Consider the following 19,022-nt stretch of genomic DNA (forward strand, 5'->3'; position numbering starts at 1 on the left):
TATGTTGACATTGGCCATGCGACTGTGTGTGCATATTTGCGTGTATGTATTTTTTTACACTGGGTCTGTTAAGTGGTTCTCTGCTCGTTCCATTGACCCAGGGCAGCGTGCAGTCCAATTGATCAAAACTCTGTGCCCCTCTCCATTTCTCTCTCTCTCTCTCTCTCTCTCTCTCTCTCTCTCTTTCTATGCATGTTTGTGTTTGAGTAGCATGTCATAACACTTGCATTTCAGCGAGTTTGTTTAACGGAGTACGTTTGTATCTTGCTCCGTCTCAGCGCAACAGCTAATGAAGTATGTCTGTGTTAGTGTGTTCTTACGGGGTGGGGAATGCTGTGCGTGTTTTCAGTCAAGAGTTGGATATAGCCCCCTATTCACCAGCATTACTGCACGAAAGAGCTGTCAGGCAGCATTAGCTATTCCCCGCTCTCATTGAAAGAGGTGGGGAGAAAAAAATGAACATGAATATTGGTCGAGAAATCCTTTGAAGTAGTTCACTGTTCTAGTGTGTCTGAGTTTGTTCACTTGACAGTTTGTTTAATGAAAAAAACATTTTGGTCACCGCACGCTGCGCGCACGTGAGCGCTGAACATCATCTCTAGCACGAAAATTATGACAGGCCTAAAAACATGCCTCCCTGGATTGAAATCTGTACAGTAGCCTAATTCATATTTACACATAATTACCTAAAACACTATGTACTCGACCTCAAATTATTTTATCCGAGTGCTGCAAACACAAACACGTTGACCATTTAGTTAGCTTTAAAACGAAAGAGTGCATATGAAATAGACCCTTGCCCGCTCCAAGCCAATTGTGAGGCATCTGTCGCATTCAACCTGCCATTTTTCACCTCCCTCCTCCCTCCGTCTTTCTCCCTCTGCGGAACTCCAGTGCTCTTTCTCAGACTGGATAACATTGCGTTTCATTAGCAGTGCGGTATTAACATCATCACCAAGATGCCAGTGTCTCCTGCGATGAGAAAACGCGTCGACCGTTGCTAAAACACGCTCGACTGCGCGCGTTATGGCTCTGTACCACGAGCTCGTGTTTGCTTTTGATGGCCGTCTATTTAAAAAACATTATGTCGCGAATATTTCCTCTTGTCTGTCAGGATTTGGTATGCGACAAGTTGCTTACGACTCTCTATCTCTCTCCCTTTTCTCAAACACACACATACTTACTCAGGGGGTAAGGGAAGGGATAGACAGAGGCAGCGAAGGGTTGAGGCGCGGGCGGGGGAGACGCAGTCGCGCACACGCATTGGCTACACGCGCTGTAGACAAATCCGTGCTCGAGTGACGTGGGGACGTGTGCGCGTTGAATATATCCTCTATACTATCTATCTTAATAGCGATTCACATTTGTAACTTGTGTTTGTACTGTTTGACGACCCTTAAAAGCGTCGGTTACTGAGCCGAGCACGTTTTTGCCTGTGTTTTTTTTGTAACTCGTTTATAGTCTCGTTCTCTTTATACGCAATTATTTCTCTGTTCTTCTTTGGGAGTGCGACGGTCTGCAAATATGAGACTAACTAAACCGGTAAGATTTTTTTAAATATATGTATTTAATATAGCCTAGGCTAATCTATGTGTGTGGCGTATATATATATATTTCTGCTGTGTTTGTTTTCCGTCTGCATGTGTGCGTCCATGTGGAATATAATGAGCGGAATAAAATCGATGCAAGCTCAGATGTCGATTTTTTAAAGCTTTTCGCCTGCATTAGGACGTCTCTGAAAATGTTTGTTAAATCAAACCAAATGGGAGAGGCATAATAAATGAAATATTGTATCCTGCGTTTAAAAGCGCATCCTCGAATTCATTATGCATGTGCAAGCATAACTCCCCTTATCTAGAGCTCGGCGAAAAGAACCCCACTGATATACTTAAATCTCCTTTTTCCCTTCCGTTGGACACATCCTGTCCGTTTTGCTTTCTGGAGCGAAAATGAAGGGGTTTTGCAGAGGGACGCGCTCTCCGGGCGTCCATTTTCGGTCTCGGTGGAGGGCTGCTCTAATGAATGCACTGCGGCTCGCATCAGCACCCAGCCTCCCCCTGTCAACTCCCACACTTCCCCCTGTCCATTTATCTGGTTTGATCACGAGCACGGGCCTCTCACAGTCCTGCTCGTGTGGGTTTGATCCATGCTGTTCAGTCACATCATGTGACCTTTCTTGCTGTCAAGCGCCCCTATGCCTGCATTAGGAAAGCAAACGACGCACGCACGTGTCTGTGACTGATAAAGGCTTACATCATGGATCCGATTGGATGCATCTGTCAGCTATGACAGAGCAACAAAAGATAAGGAATATTTCATCCAGACTGATATGCTTATCTGCGAGTTTAGTTGACGGTTAACAAAATGTGTGTCCCGTACAAAATAATTGTAAATAATTTGACAATTATTTGTGTGAAATCATACAGTGCAAGCAGGTGAAGACAGTGTCTGGCTTTCATTCAGAAATCCAGCAGCATAAGCACGTGCTTGCAGCAAGCCCATTTTAAACATCATTCACATCCTTTACATGAAAGCAGTGTTTTAATAGAAGAAAGCAGCTGGTCAGGACTCAGGTTGTATGTCTCTCCTTTGGAGGATTGTGTTTAAGCAGATGTCTCCTGGGACCACAATTATGTAATACTCTAAAGGGTACTGTGTCAGCATTGCTGTACCAACACCATTTCCCATATTCCACACTGAAAGCATTTCAGCTGGAGAAAAAGCTCAGCTGACAGCTTTTTGTAATTATTGAAGAGTGGCCCCTGACTGAGATGATCTTCACTCTATAATTTGAGTAAACTGTAAAAATTATGACGATCAGGCCTCAAACAGAATACAAATGACAGATGTTATCACTGAGGAAGAAGAAGCTCCATAGCTGATTCAGAAGCTGATAAATCATGAAATGAAGTTGACATATGGATTGGTTTGGAAGTACAACGGTTAACCCATGAAGTGCACGTTGTGTTAGTCGTGACACTTTTCCAGTTACACCCGTTCTTTCCCAGCAGATCAGTACAGCTTTTAAACAGTCATACTGCAGTAGACAAAGTGGAGTGGACTGACCCCCCGTGCTTTTAGATCAATGCTGTCTGCCAAGCTGTATTCTCACGACTCTAATAAAAGTGCTGTTATGTTTTGCTTTGTTTTTTCCTCAGTGCAAAATACATCAATGTTACACAAAGTTTACACAGTTCACTTTTTCAAACTGGAAGTTTGTTCAGGAGCATATGTGCAGTTTCTGGTCATTGCTCTTAAGGTCCTGTTTGCTATGGTTACATTGCTTTTGTACAGACAGTCATATCAGATGAGTCAAGCAACATCTGCTTGCAGTATGATTTGTTGTACCCAAGTGCAATGATGCAATAGTACTAATTTTAAACCATTTCTGGCACAGATGACCGATGTCTGCTGCTAGCAGTAGATGCCAATAGTCCTTTTATTCAATACAGAAATGTGTGCTAAATATTAGAGAAGTGTTTTTTTTTAATTTATCACTAACACAGAAACGTGAATATCATCCCTTTGCAGTCAAATGGAGCACATAATTATGTTCTGTTATGTGCAGTGCACCCATTCTTTAATAATTTGAACAATTCTTTAATAATGAATCTATTTAGTAACGTTTCTAAATAATGCCGAATATAATACAGAGGCTTTTTAAAGCGCTTCATGAAATATGTGGGAGATGAATACATTTGCATGTTGCTTTCATCTCAGAACTGTCAAATTTCATTTTAGTTTGAGTAAAACCAACCAGTTGTGGGAATTGGGTGGGTAGATAGACACATACACACTCAATGCAGGTGTGTAAAGAACAGCTTACACCTTCACACACACACACCCCATACACCCGCCGTCAATTTTCTCTGATAATTAACTTTCCATTAGCTTGGTCCCTACTGGGACTAAAACTTTCAAAGAATGACAGTCCTCTAGATTAAATACAGGTGTGAGGCTGAGCAAGTGCAGAAGACAGATTGTGATCGTTTGTTAGCTTCTCACATGAACTCATCAAGAACCTACAGTAAAATCAACTGCAAGTGAAAGTTGACTGATTCAGACTGTTCATACATTTCTGGATCTCAAAAGGAATTAAGAAACAAGGTAAAGCTGCTTGTTTAGAGACTCTTGATTGCTTGTGGGAGGAGACACGGACATCCAGGTTAAGCAAACTAAATGAATACTCACTCACTTTCTTTCTCTGAGCTTCCCACACTGATTCAGCAATATAACTGCAAGTGAATTATTGTTCTTTACTGTTCATGCATATGCAGGTTCATCAGAAAAGATTTAACCATTTCATTGACTATCCTTTTTATACAGTTGTGTGACTAAAGGTGTAATAGTGGGTAAGTTACAATAGATGTTCCCAATCTAACATATAGAGGACTTGTTTAGATTTATATCTTCATGAATAGTTTTGTTTAGCATTTCACTCATATTTAATGAGAGCAGAAAAGGCTTTTGCACTTTTGTTAGTAGTTTGTGTGGTAGTTGACAAATTCATGATGACCGTCGGTACGAGCCTCTCAGGGTATGCTACTAAGTAATGATCCCACTGGAAGATTACGTCTCGCAGTAGTGCTCACTTGTGACTAGCTAGTCCAGTCAGTGTCGCTCCACTGGAGGTCGTGATACGGCTCAGAGCCGTGGCGTGTAGAGATAGGTCCCCAGTCTGTCTCTCAAAACAACGTTGAGAGACCGACTGAAGGGGAACGTCTAGGTGGAGGGAGGGAACGAGACGTTGTTTCTTCATGCCACAACGCTTCGCCGACCCGCTGCAGCGACCGGGAGATACCTCTCAGGTTCCTCAGCACAAAAGATGAGTGAATGGCCGCCGCCATCTTCCTTTTATACCTGTATGCACGGGGCGGGGATTGGCGTGCGTGTGCCATTCGCCAAGCCCATTGGCATTTTTAAAATCATCTCGGAGATGATAGGTTCTCAAGATCAAACCCCAGTCTGTCTCAACCCAACGTCGAGAGACCGACTGAAGGGGAACAATATTTCCCTTTCTGTCGGTCTCTCGATGTTGTGTCGAACCAACAGAATGGGGTTTGAACTTTAGAACCTATCATCTCTGATTGTACTTTTAAAAGGCCAATGAAGTTGGCGAATGGCATGCCAGTCTCCGCCCAGTACATACGGGTATAAAAGGAAGATGGCGTGCCCATTCATTCACCTTTTGTCCTTTGGAACCTGCGAAGCTAATGCTGAGCGAATTATCTCTGAATACTACTGGATTCTACGACGCAGAACAGCGGATTCGTCCTGGTGTGTGCGACTTCCCCTGGGCGTTTCGGTAGCGAGCCGAAGGTGTCTATTAGAGCAAATTTCTAAAAGAGCTGAAATTTCTTACAGCGTGCACTTGTCGCCAGGCATGTCTTGCCGCTGTTATCTTGGATGTGACCACCTCGTCCTCGAGCCTGACAGGCACGATACCTGCATCACATGTCTGGGTCACCAGCATGCTGAAGTAGCGTTCGTGGATACGGCATGTCCGCACTGCGAGACATAACTATCAAGGTAACGCGGTCATGGTTGGTTGTGTTCTTGGGCGGCAGTAGACCATCCCATAGCGGATCCACGCATCAGCGTGCAGAGGATGAGATTTCCATCACAGCATCGGATGGCGACTTCCTGGCATCAGACGCTGATGACTACCTGGAGCTCCCGGCTTCAGTCGGTCGAGCCCAGGACGAGTCTGATGCGGAGATGTCAGCCATGCTTGCCCGGGCCGCCGCGAGCCTCTGGTTGCAGTGCACCGCACTGCCTTCCCCACAGCGCTCACGGTTGGACTCTTGGTACCTGGATACGGAGCGCGGTGGCAACACCTTTGGCCCAACCTTGTGCAGATGCGAGATGCCGAGGAAGTACGCTTTCTCGATGCACCCATCGCGCGAGCTGGGCTGTTTGGTGACACCGTCGAAGATTTTTCTGCTCCCCGGCAGCTCCGCCCCTCCGGGCCTGGCACCCACTCTGTCTCTAAAAGAGCTTCCTTTCTTCCATGCAGCAGCCTCAACTCGACATTGCATCATGCCAATCCCGCAGCCCTCAGCACTCTCCACTCGATGGTGCATCATGCGGCAAAGACTTAAGGCAGGTAAGTCAGCATGCCCGCTCGCCTCCCCACGGCTCTGTCCCTGGCGAGACAGCCGTTCTGCCTGCTACAGAGCCTCCCCCCACGGGGGCGATGTTGCAGATCTCTCCGCTAGTTCCTCTGTCGCGGTGTCTGGGGCCTGGTCACAGCTCCCCAGCCTGTCGCGATGGCTAGTAAGGACGATCCGTCTCAGCTACGAATTCCAGTTCGCCAGGCGCTCGCCCAAGTTTTGGGGCATTCTGTTGTGTGCTCCGTGCTTCGGGTCGACGTCGCCACCCTTCTGGTGAAGGGAGTGATCGAGCCTGTCCCTCTGGCTGAGATGTCTTCATCGTCCCCAAGAAAGGTGGGGGCCTGCTCCCCCTGCTTGGAAACGTCCCGTCTGACGTTTCCTCACTCTTGGTTCCCCTGTTGGTGAACCTGTGACCTCCCCTTGGTGGACTCCACCGCTTCTGTGCACCCCTGGTTGGGGCCCCGCACTACTACTCCCATGAGATCTCCCCACTGGTGAGACCGTGTAGGTTTTCCACGTATTATCTCTGATATGGTCTACACAGCATTCCCCCTCAGGCGAAGGGGTAGCACTTCCCAGTGTTCCTTATGGTGCCGGGCGGCTATCTTGCCTCTAGAGTAGCAAAGGCCACAGCCTGTATGGCCGTTAGTAAGAGCCTCTCGACGTGATTCACGCAACTGATGCCTTACTACACCACTGGAAGGTTACGATTCACGGTTACGCTCACTTGTGACTCGCCCAGGCCAGTCAGTGTCGCTCCGTTGATGCGGCGCAGTGCCGTGGCGTTTCGTATAGGAACCCCATTCTGTTTGAGGTTTGTTTGTAGTACACAGGTGTCAGCATAACTTTACTCTCACTTCAGATGACCAGCCTGATGTTTATTGTACTGAAACTGAAAAGGAGTTTTGTCTAATTGTGTACGTAATTATTATATGTGAAAATTATTATATTCAGTAGCTTCTCTTACTTTTCTTATTTAGTGCCAGTTTATTAGAAAGTGACGGTTGACTAGTTGGATGGAAACGGTGCCTATTCACAAATGTTTTATGCGATATTCCAATTTTGCGCATAAGCTAAATTCGCAACTTTGGATGGGAACCCAGCTAATGAGCAGAACTACTACATTTACATTTTTATGCATTTGGCAGATGCTTTTAACTTACAGTAACCCTGACTAGAATAAAATATATGATATTTACCTGGAACATACCAAAGTAAATACCAAAAATGTTATTTAAAAATGTATTTATAAGTTATGTAAGAGGGCAGCACACAGAATTTTCTGTAAGTGGTCGGGACATAGTGTCCATAAGGCTGGCATAAAGAAAGTGTTAAATATGACTACAGTCAACAAGAGGTGAGTGGGAATGTGAAGGGGATGGCTTGAAAGGGAGACAGAGAGAGAGAGGTTGGGGAGGTTGTGTGAATGTAGGAGAGCTCAGGTGTTATTCTCTAATCCATCATTAGTAATGTCATCTCTCAGCCCCGTGCGTCCTCACACCCTCAGCATGAGGATGATGCTGCAGCCCTCAATTTATCCAAACCTAAAGATGAAGCTAGTGGTTTCATTGCAGTCATTTGATGTATAATGCTGTGCACTTTTCAAAGCGAATCATTAAAACCACTGTTTCCCTGCACAGTGATCCACAGTGGCATTTCAGACTTCAGTGCGTTCGCTTTTGTTTGATTTCTGGCTCTGCATTTATACTGTGTGTTCGCTTTCTCGCTCTGTTTTTCATCTGTTTCTGTCGTTCTCTTATGAGCATCGTAAAAGAGGTTAAAATTGGCAGTTGCTGCTGAGACTTATGAGCTAATTATTTTGATTCACCAGTTATAATAATTGGACATGTTTCCCATAATTATGGATTCGCCCTTCACAGCTCTGACATAATTAGTTTGAATAGTATATTAATTGTCTATCATTTTGATCGGTTACTCGGTGTATACACCTTGACATGTCAAATGTATGTTGAGTAAGTAATGATCTGGAGGAAATGAGTTTTGTGTCATTATCCCCCCCCTGCAAATCAATTCTCCATCCGGAAAGCACATGACGGCAATAATTGAGAAATTATGAATGAAAGTGCCTTTGTGGCTGATTATGTGACAGCCTCATGGGAACAAATATCTGATATCTGGTGTGACTCAAATCACATGTAAATATTACATATTTTTGTGGTCCGCCATATGTCATCACTAACATACAGTAAGAAGAGAGCAGACTGTGAACGATCTGCTGTATCTGCTGTGTTGTGAGGTGTTATGTTTACGGTACTGATATAGAAATGCAAGTGTTTTTGCACGTTTCAGGCACTCAAAGCTAAGCCTTGTCTTACTGCAGCTCAACTGATACAGCATGGTGCATGGCAAGGTCATGGGGGTGGTTCCTAGGGAACAACGAACAATGTATTCCTTGACTGTCTTTAATTTGCTTTGGTTCATAAGTGCCTGCCACTGTGATTACATACAGTATGAGCTTTATTAGACATACAGTAAAAGGTTACTGTAAAAAGCAGTTTACAACAGTGATTATACAACCTCAGTTAATGTTTCTGTGGCCTTCAGAGAGATGGAGTTGACACCCCAAGCTATAGTTTTCACTGAGAATCAGACACTGCGTGGCAAAATGTGTTTGTGATCTGTGTGATTTTGCGACATTAGTCTCGCGCTGGAACTTATTGCCGCTTTCTTTGGCCAAGGGGAGGCCATATGACTTACAGGTAAAGCAACCAATCATGTTTCGTTTTGTGCCGCATCATGTTTAGAGGCGTGGAAATGTCCCCGCAGTAACAGACCGGTGTAAATTCACGAACGTGTCAAAAGTTAACAGAAACAACAATGATTATAACTTTATGCCATGAACCTTGCATACTTTGAAGAATTAAGCGTTTAGTCGATCGTGATGAATTCTTATAGCAACCGTTGTAAACATGACAGCTTACTTAGATCAGATGGCTTTGTGTTGTTTTCAGGCGGACCGTTAAAGAACGCGACACGCACGTCTCCCGGAAATCCTGTGAAATTCAACCAATCATATGACGACTTCGAACGTGCTGAAGTGTTTTCAGAAAAGTGTGCCTTATGCATCAGACATTTAGGCAACTGGCGTGACGTCTGAGGCTGAGACTATTGCGACATAGGATGCTAGCTGTAGTAATGGAGTCTTGAGTCCAGTTTGCACAAGTGAAAACCACGTGATGGTTTATTCCCAGCTGTGACTGAAATGAATGGATTCCATCTCTCTCTCACTCACTTATGTGTTCTTTCCTGGAATGAACCCCTACAGTACTGTCGCCTTACCTTAACCTGATTTACAACAGTAAGCTTATAATAATGATTTATCATTTGAGTGCCCGGCTCAGATTTTGTGGGAAATGTCAGTTGTTTTTAAACAATTAAAAATATGTAAAATAACCTGCAAAATCTACACATTACAAAATCTACAGATTGCAGCTTTAATTATCTTTGTGAAAAGCGAATGGATGAGGGAGGTACTGTATTTTATTTGTGTTTATTTGTTATATTATTTGTGGATATTAGACCAGCTTTGTTCTTGTTCACAGAGAGAGAAAGAGAGAGACATAGACAGATAGATGCAGTTGAATCTTTACAAATGTGTCGCTGACACAAATGAAAAAGAAACATTTTCTACCAACGCCTGAGCAGAAAGTGTGCTATAAGTCTATACTGCAAACAGGGTTTAACCCATTTTGGTTATGGTGCCATATTGCAATATAAATTATTTACAGCCATGGCAGCACTGCATTATGCTTCCTAAATTATGTTTGCTAAATTATGCGTACTGTGTGACTGTCCTCTGATTTTAAGGTTTTCGCTGTGTGTGTGTGTGTGTGTGTGTGTGTGCGTGTGCGTGTGCGTGTGCTGTGGTGTGTCGGTGAGGGCGCGTGCGGTGTGGTTGGTGTGTGTGTGTGTGTGTGTGTGTGTGTGTGTATAGGTATAATGACACAAAAGATGAAGTAATATGAGGTAACATTTCTTTTCATCCTGCTCAGTCAGGATGTCTCTATGGACACATGCAGTGATCCGGTTCATGAAATGTTGCTGAATTGCATGTTTGTCAGATACTCCTTTATCTCATCCTAAGGGAAAGGAGATTGAAAGCACCCCCATCTCTCGAGGCTAAAGCTTTTGCAATTCACTGTTACTATGGCAACAGTGTAGACCTGCCTTTTCCCCTCTCCCTCCAAGTTCTCAAAGAGTTATTCCTTGCCAAACTTCCCTCAAACACGTTTATTGCGGCAGAATCTAATCCATCTCTCTCTCTTGTCTCTCTCTAGGTTCTTGATCAGCAATGACCAGCACTAAAAGCAACTAAGATTATTTACACACGAGAGGCATCACAGAGGCCATCACAAGATTCCCCAGTGCAGCTGATCTGTGTGAGCAGTAGAGAAAGAGGAAGCATAAACGAGTGCAAGAAGGAGAAGAGGCGTGCGTGAGGACAGTCGATGGATGCTGCCCGGATTGAAGGGACAGCGCATTCTCATCTGACGAGGAAAAGAAAGATTTCAAAATTGAGTCGAAGGACAGAAACTCGCCGTCAGGTAAGATGAAAATTTGAATGTTATTGTTCTCATTCAGGTAACAGTAGACGTGGTGATCAGGCCTTACGTGATCGGTGAAGTTTTTCATTTTATTACCTCTCTCTTCCATAGGCATGGTGTGTGAGAAGGGCATTCAGATCCTTCTCACCATCGTGGGTGCTTTTGCATCCTTCGGCCTGATGACGGTGGCTATCGGCACTGACTATTGGCTCTACTCGCGGGCGCTCATCTGCAACAGCACCGCCAATAACACACAAGAAGATCCCCATAATAAGGACAAGAAAGACCCCGGTGCCCTGACGCACTCTGGCCTATGGAGGATCTGTTGTCTGGAGGGTCAGCCACCATCTTCTTAAATACTGTGTTTCAGTGTTATGTGTCATTATTTGGGAAAATCATTTTGCTTCTTAGAACAATTTTAAGAAACGTAGGTAATGGTGGCTCACATTTGTTTCTACTGGAGTAGACCTATATTATACAGTGTATGTTCATAATGAAAATTCACACGTGATGGATAATGTACAGCCAGTCGGTTGTTATCATAGAGTAAACCCCAACAGGGTAATCAGGAGGAAGTAAGTTAAACTTTTAAAAATTATTTTCTTATCTTATTTTTAAAAATACAAACCTTGCGTGAAGACAAAACGAGATGAACAAAATTTGGTTTAATCATTCGTAATATAATATCATATATGTCATTAATTAGTTTTAATTTTTAAGGTAAAGATGATGTGTTATTATGCTGTGGCGACCCTAAACTTTACGTTCTATTGACTTCCATTCATACGCATATGCGTTTCAAAGGTCAAGTTTGGTGAGCTCTGACCTGAGATTTCGTATCACGTGAAAATGTGTAACCAATAGAAGATCAATACACCACAAAGTGACCTCTTCAGTTAAAGGAAATGCTAAAAATGCTAATATCACACATTGCAACTTTTTACAATACAGCTTTAAAATAACAAAAACAATAGTAACAGTACAAATACCTTGGAAGGTGTTTTTTTATTAATGTTTTTTCTTGCTACCCAAATACGCAGGGCTCTGCATATACAGTAAATGATGTATTCTGAAAGTCTAATGTGACTTGAATGGTTGTTTTTTTGGGAATAACACATTGCAACTGGCCAATCAGGATCAAGCATTCTGTAAGCACGGTTAAAAAATGAATAAATAAAACACACGGGACATTATATTTAGTTCTCATATCGACAATTATGCAACTAAAGATAATTTTGCATGCATGATAATTAATCCAGTTACAAAATAATCTTATCATAATATCTGTTATATTCACTTAAATTAATAGGATCTCACAGACTTTACATAATGCATATTACTCACTAATTTTCATAATAAAGTGTATCTTAAAGTATGTATGTCATAATGAAGTGGTTTTAAAAGTATTTCAAGCTAAATCGCTTTATGTAAGTATATAATTAATGCACGCAAAATCATAATACACTGTATATAAGCATTCTCAACCTTGGAGATTTGCTGCTAAAAGACGTTTTAACGTAAGAGAGCGGCATAAAACGGCTGTAATTAAAAGGCTGAGCTGATTGTACAGAGAGGTCAATGCAGTGGTCCCAGCGTTACAGGCTGTTTCGGCTCCTCGTGTTCCCTCTCATCCACATGTAATGCGCTCTCCACTCAGCCCGCAGCCAGCCATTGTGCTTCGCTAATTTAGCTTTATGGCTAAGCTGTCTGATAACAAAGCATTCAATTAAAGATAAGCCCGGCACCCCAATCACCACAGCAGCGTGACTTCTCTCATTCCCTCTCTTCTCTCTGTCTTGCCTCTTTGTTTTTCACTCTCCACTCTTTCTTTGGTCTTTGGTAGCCGCAGTGTTACCGCACGCATGGAACACTTTAGAGGTCAAGACATCCTTGTTTTCCCTGGGGATTAAAACCAAGATGAATGCTCAGTAGAAAAACAGTTAAGAGCAGGTGAAGTGGAAACAGCAGCCATTTTGGATCTGCATAATAAATGTCAAAGCTGTCCAAATAGAGAAGTCTGCTCAGTGTGTAACGATACGTGCACTGATTGCTACAATGCCCTATAACTGCATTCTAGACATCATTTCATCTGGACTCAGAACTGCTACAACACAGAGAGAATCAATAGCAGAGGCTCATACTACTCAGAGCTGGAAATTAATGAGTTACTGCCATGTGTATGTGGCTTAGTTGTAAGAGAGAGAGAAAGCAAAGGCATGGGAGTCAGGGTCATGGTAATCATCCCATAGTAGATCAATGCTTTGTGTGGGAGTCATTCCCAGTTCAGTGACTGATGTTGTTTTTGATGGCAGGGATGAGGTCAGATTTCGCGGTATCTTCACCCACAACAAGAAATTCTGTCATTATTTATTCATCCTTAGAATGTTTTCACTTGTTTTAACCCGTGGTTTAAATTAACCTATGCTGGTTTGTTTCAATCCACAATGCTGGGCTATTTTAATAAATTTTTGTGTCAAAGATGGATATTTTCTAGATTAATTAAAAACAATGCCCATATTTTAACCAACCATGTGTTAAAAAACAGCTTTTTTTTAAAGAATGCTGTTGTAGACATTATACCATTTAGTATAACAGAAACAAAGTTTCCAGTACAGAGTTGTACTGGTCTCATTTTTCTGTGTATTTACAATGGAAAATCTGCATAGGCATAATTTGCGGTGGGGGACAGGTGGGAGATGTCCCCATCTTTTTTTGGAAGAAATTAAGAAATGCTTGCGGAAGGTGTGTATTGTTTAGGGGCCATTAATATATAAAACTCGTGGAAAACGCAGGATGCACCGCTTTCTAACCATCTCCGTTGCTCACACTCGTAAGTTATTTGCGGAAGACAGAGAGCCGGGACTAAAGGAACGCAGCCATTATGAAATGCGTGCATCATCTTCGCTCCCGGCACTTGCTTGTGAATCCAGTGTTCAAGCACAAAAACGCGTAAACCAATGAACAAGTAACATTTTTAGTCATAGGAATAAACTGTTTTAAAATGTAATGGAAAACAACAGCCAAATGACCTTCCCCAAATGACCGTTTTGGGAACCTTGAGAACGGGAGTCGAAAAGCGGAGTAGCCAATGGACGGACCGCCCACTAGGCTATATATGTTAAATATTCCCAACGAGTTATTACAGAAACAATTTATTAAAGTAATGTTTTTGTCATCTCTGTCCCCACCACTTTTCAAAACAAAGTTACACCAGTGAAAATCTGTATAGACTACTTGTTAACCCCTATGAAACAAAAATACTAGAAATAAATAATGCAAGATATGAAATCATTTCCATGAATTGGAACCAAGTGTGTATATTTCTTAATAAGCAGAAATCCCTTATGTATTATTTCATATATTGTAATATATATTTATAAATATATATAATTAGAATATTTCTTGAAACAACCCTGGTCCAAAAGCACTTACTGTTTCAGTTTCTAATAAACATGTTTGTTTAACATTTTAATTCTGTCCTAAATATTCTGTTGAATTAAAAATGTAAAACACAAAGTGCTTCTGGAACAGTGTTGTTTGGGTAGTTAACAAATAAGCCGTACCATGTGTCCTAATTGTCACAGCAAACAAACCGTTAATAATATATTATTTTATATTATTCATATTATTTGTATTTCTGATATAGAATGCAAAAGAGAGATATCTTCGTTGTTGATTTTTTTTCAAAATCTTTGCTATGTCACACCATAGGACACATGTGCATTTTATTTGTCAGCTACCCGTTTACATCTTGCTAAATGATCTACAGTACATGAGATTTTTTTATTTCGAATTTTTAGTGATGCACTCGGAATAAAAATTCTGGGACTAAACTGAAACCCAAAATGTTGGTCTTGCCCGATGCACTCTCTCCACGCCAGTGGAAACGCTCCGTCAGACGTGTCTTTTCTATACATATGCGAGCCTCACTGATATAAACAGCTCTACTTGAAGTTTGAAAGCCTCAGTCCTTATTCATTATAGTTGAATGAAAAAGACCAATCAGTACAATTCTTCAAAATGTTCCATTTGTGTCCCACCGAAAAGTCATACAAGTTTAAAATGGCACAAGGGTGCGTTAATAATGACAGATTTGATTTTTCTCCAGCAGAGGTACACTCACACTTTTCCCTTTTGTGCCTCGTCTCTTTCTTACAGACTAATGACCATGAGAGGAGGAATATAAAAAGACAGAAACTGCTGCCCCCCTACACACACCTGTCCACCTCTCCCTTCATCTGTGTGTCATCAATCCATCACACTCCCACTCCATCAGTCAACAGCAGTCATGCTGTCATCATAGTGCTTCCTGATGTCATCATAGTGCGTCAGTCTGTCTGTCTGCAGTAGACCCCCGTGCAGCACTGGAGCGGGTAGATATTCACTGCCTGAATGACTCCAGGACTATCTGAGTTCTGTGGTGCATGTGTGTGTAGTTTTGTGTGTGTTGTTTGCATTTCTGTTCCGCTGTCTACGCATTTTAACATGATGAATGAAAAGAATTAGATTGGTATCAGGAGCTGAAATCTAAATATGAGTTCCCTCGCTAATTGAAAAAGATGAGATTGGGGATTAGACCATTAATGGTTTCTCTGAACTCTCGTGGTATTTTTAAACTTTGAAGTCATCCTTTTCTCCTTTGTGAATGACTTTACGTCAATAAATGTTTAAAAAAATGAAACTTAAGTTTCATACAGTAAATACAAAAGGATTATAAAAGGATTGTCTTTGTGTCTGTAGGGGTAAAGCGTGGCGTGTGTTCCCAGATCAACCACTTCCCAGAAGATGCTGACTTTGATCATGATGGAGCAGAATACGTTTTGCGTAAGATATTTTACTTTATTACATCAAGACCAATTATCATGATAAAAAATGCTGTCCACTTTAGTATAATTCCACCTTAAAAGAAAAATTGCAACTGCAGTCTAACGGCTCAAGATATTTCTGTGCTACACATTGCTGTATGCCTTCATGCATGTCATTTATATGCATATGTAAATGCATTCATGCAAACAGTTCAGTGTTTTTGTTGATATTTGGATGCCATTCCCATGTCCCAGAATGAATGCTGGACTATCATGGGAGCATTGATCCTCTAGAGCATTTTAACACATCCTCAGAGTGATTTAATCACCCAGATTGCTCATTTTGGTTTAGTTCCTTTTTATAAAGCAGAGAAAAAATAGCCTGTTAATATCTTGAGATATAAATGTAAAGTGCTAAAAACCTGAACAGAATGAACTCCTCTGCATTTATCAAGTCTCACACTTGTATTGCTCTGTGTCTCTAACCCTCCCATCTGTTTCCCAACGCCACTATTTTTTGCCTTCCTGCTCTCTCTCTCTCTCTCTCTCTCTCTCTCTCTCTCTCTCTCTCTCTCTGCAGGAGTGGTCCGGGCCTCCAACATCTTTCCCATTCTTAGCGCTATCCTGCTGCTAATGGGAGGGGTCTGTATCGCAGCCAGTCGTTTCTACAAGAGCAAAAGGAACATTGTGCTGGGAGCTGGGATTTTGTTTGTAGCTGCTGGTAAAATGTGTTTGTTTGGTGGGAGATGGATTAAAACATCAAACTATACCGTATATGTTGCATGTTACAAGTGTAAAATAATAAAGAAATATTTAAGATTCAAAATAAATTTGACAAATATTAATGTAAATATTAAATATTAACATAATTTTTAAAATATTATAAAAATTATGATTATTCAGTTTTATTGAGTTTAAGTTTATTTAATGCCTTTTTTATTTTTTTAAATCGATTTATGTTCTCTGAATTTTAGGCCTGAGTAACATCATTGGCGTGATAGTCTACATTTCTGCAGCACTGGGTGACATTTCTCCGAAGAAAGATGAGGATAAGAAATGGCAATACTCATACGGCTGGTCTTTCTACTTTGGTGGGCTGTCTTTCATTCTGGCTGAGATGGTGGGCGTGCTGGCGGTGAACATCTACATCGAAAAGAACAAGGAGCTTCGCTGTCGCTCTCGCACAGATATCTTCAAGAGCACCACTAACGCCATGCTACGGCTCCCGAGCTATCGCTTCCGCCGCAGATCGCGTTCCAGCTCTCGATCCACCGACCCCTCCCGCTCCCGAGACCCATCCCCCGTGGGTGGCCCTCCTGGGAGCAAGAACTTTGGAATGCCCCCCTCTGCTTTACTCTCCCAGGGGCCCATTTCTGTTTCCACCCTACCCAATCCCCACTCCCGCTCTGCCAATCTGCCAGGGGGCGATATTTCTCTTTACACCCTCTCCCGAGAGCCCAAACTGGGGGGTTTGGGAGGGCTGGGTGCCCCTCCGCTGTACGGCACGGTGGACCGTGCCACACTATACCAGCTGCATAATTGCTTCCCCAAAGAGAGCGTAGGGGGCGGAGGTAGCATGATGATGAGCGGGACGCTACCTTCGCTCAAATCCCACAATCCTTCAGCTGTCCAGAATTCCTCCAACTCCAATGCTCCGCTCAGCAACTCCGTCCCTTCCTCTCAGCCTCCAGGGATGGGTACGCTGGATAGGTTAGGGAAAGGTGACCGAGAGAGTAACTCCAACACGCTAAACAGAAAAACTACACCAGTTTAGACAGAATGTAAAATGGAGCTAGGGGAAATTCATAAAATGCAAAAGCGAGAAATAACGTAGATTGAAAGACTGGTAGATGACTAAAGGAAATGCAAACAAGGGATTTCCTTTAGTCAGTTTTGACAAATATTTCACTTTAAGAAAAGTTGGGAATAAAAGAAAGATAAACAGCTTGTAATAACAACAACACTCATGTTGTTTTCATTACTGTTTCAAAACATGCTGTTTTAACTTAAAGACACAATAATCATGGGATACTGTGAATTTTATTATTTTCTTTAATAATGTGAAATTTCAAGATGGTGAAGTGTTGTTGTTATTATGACTAGGTTTAAAAACAGCTAGATTTAGAGTTTCGGATGGTTCTAGTTTAAAACTAGAAAGTAGATTTTGATTTTCAAACATTTTGACTGTGATTCCAAAACGTTATACTGAGCACTGCAGAAACATGAGTGTATTCAATATGTATGTGAGAATGAGATTATTATTATTATTATTATTATAACTAACTTTGTGAGAAGCATTTTATTTATTTTAAAGAAAGTTTTATTTTCTACCCTTTGATAACATGCAATTTAGTGTGTAATATCTGTCTTCCAGCTCAACAAACAGATCAGCGTAATTCATGGACTGAACCAACGAAGTGTTCAAATGTAAAAGAGTTTTGTATAAACCGACCATCATATTTTTGTTATAAGCATTGCTAGCAGTAGAAAGTAGCACTTGTCGAATTGAAAATCTTTGTTTTGGGGCATTAACACAGTTCCACACTTGGACAAAGTGCGAGAGAGGATATATTTGTATAAAGTGGTGAGATTTAGACTTCTTTCCAAAACTGTGCTTTTAAAAAGGTCGGGATACCTAAAGGGCAATTCGAACCATCGTAAAATGACAGGTTCATGGTTGATGAGAGAAAATTTTGAAATGCAAATGTATATTAAGCAAAACTGTATTTGGAAAATAGACACTTTCTTTAAAATCAAAATAGTATAGCTAGGTTGGGGGTCTTTATGTATCGGGAAGGGCAGAACGGGTGGGAGGGACTTTTTAAATACGTATGAGGACACCGTCTTCCTTGAGCTCTGATTGGGCTACACTCGTATGTTGGGGCATGCCCTGTGTAGTTTGTGTTTTCCCTCCATTGTGTCATGTGATCATGACAGCGTCCCAAAGGCAAAGCTCCCTCTAAAAAAAAAACTTTCACTGTGCTGCACTTGACTCCCTTTTACATTTATGCTTCTCTGAATAAGAGACTATATAAGTGAACATTCTGCTAACCTTTAACCTTTATTCCATGATCAAAGCCAACAAGGTCAACATGGGACATTACGTTACAGAGTGCAAAATGGGCATCAAACCACACAATCTACTGTGGGAGTCTTTTTTAATTCATCAAAAATATGACAAACTACACACAGACAGCATTTATGTGGTCAGTTATAGTATGTAGTGGAGAATAGATATATTTAGGAAAAAAAATGGTTTATCTTAATGTGTGATAAACTCTAACACTGTATTGCACGAATTTTATACATAAAAGAAACAAGAGACAATCTACGAGTGATGTCATTTGTGTGTTATTGAATCTTTGCCAAGCCTTTCAAGACATATCGAAATCATATTGTCTTTCATATCCGCCATCAGTTCTCTTTCCATACTGTTACAAAACTATAGCCAGAGAGACCTTAAATAAACTTAAAGCTAGTTTTTGTGCATATGCCAACTAAACACACTCAGAGCTGAGAATGTTTTATCCCCCCTGTAT

General features: G+C 41.7%; 1 protein-coding gene across 1 annotated transcript; it reads left to right on the top strand.

Moving 5' to 3' along the window:
- The first annotated feature begins 915 nt into the window (after positions 1-915).
- Positions 916-18,812, top strand: cacng8b (calcium channel, voltage-dependent, gamma subunit 8b). The gene is made up of 6 exons (XM_057339178.1): positions 916-1,542; positions 10,412-10,678; positions 10,790-11,014; positions 15,419-15,502; positions 16,064-16,204; positions 16,458-18,812. The coding sequence occupies exons 3-6, from the start codon at positions 10,792-10,794 to the stop codon at positions 17,255-17,257; spliced, it is 1,248 nt and encodes a 415-aa protein (XP_057195161.1). The 5' UTR covers positions 916-1,542; positions 10,412-10,678; positions 10,790-10,791; the 3' UTR covers positions 17,258-18,812.
- The last annotated feature ends 210 nt before the right edge of the window (positions 18,813-19,022 follow it).

The sequence above is a fragment of the Triplophysa rosa genome, linkage group LG8 (assembly GCF_024868665.1).
Source record: "Triplophysa rosa linkage group LG8, Trosa_1v2, whole genome shotgun sequence".
NCBI classification, from domain to species: domain Eukaryota; kingdom Metazoa; phylum Chordata; class Actinopteri; order Cypriniformes; family Nemacheilidae; genus Triplophysa; species Triplophysa rosa.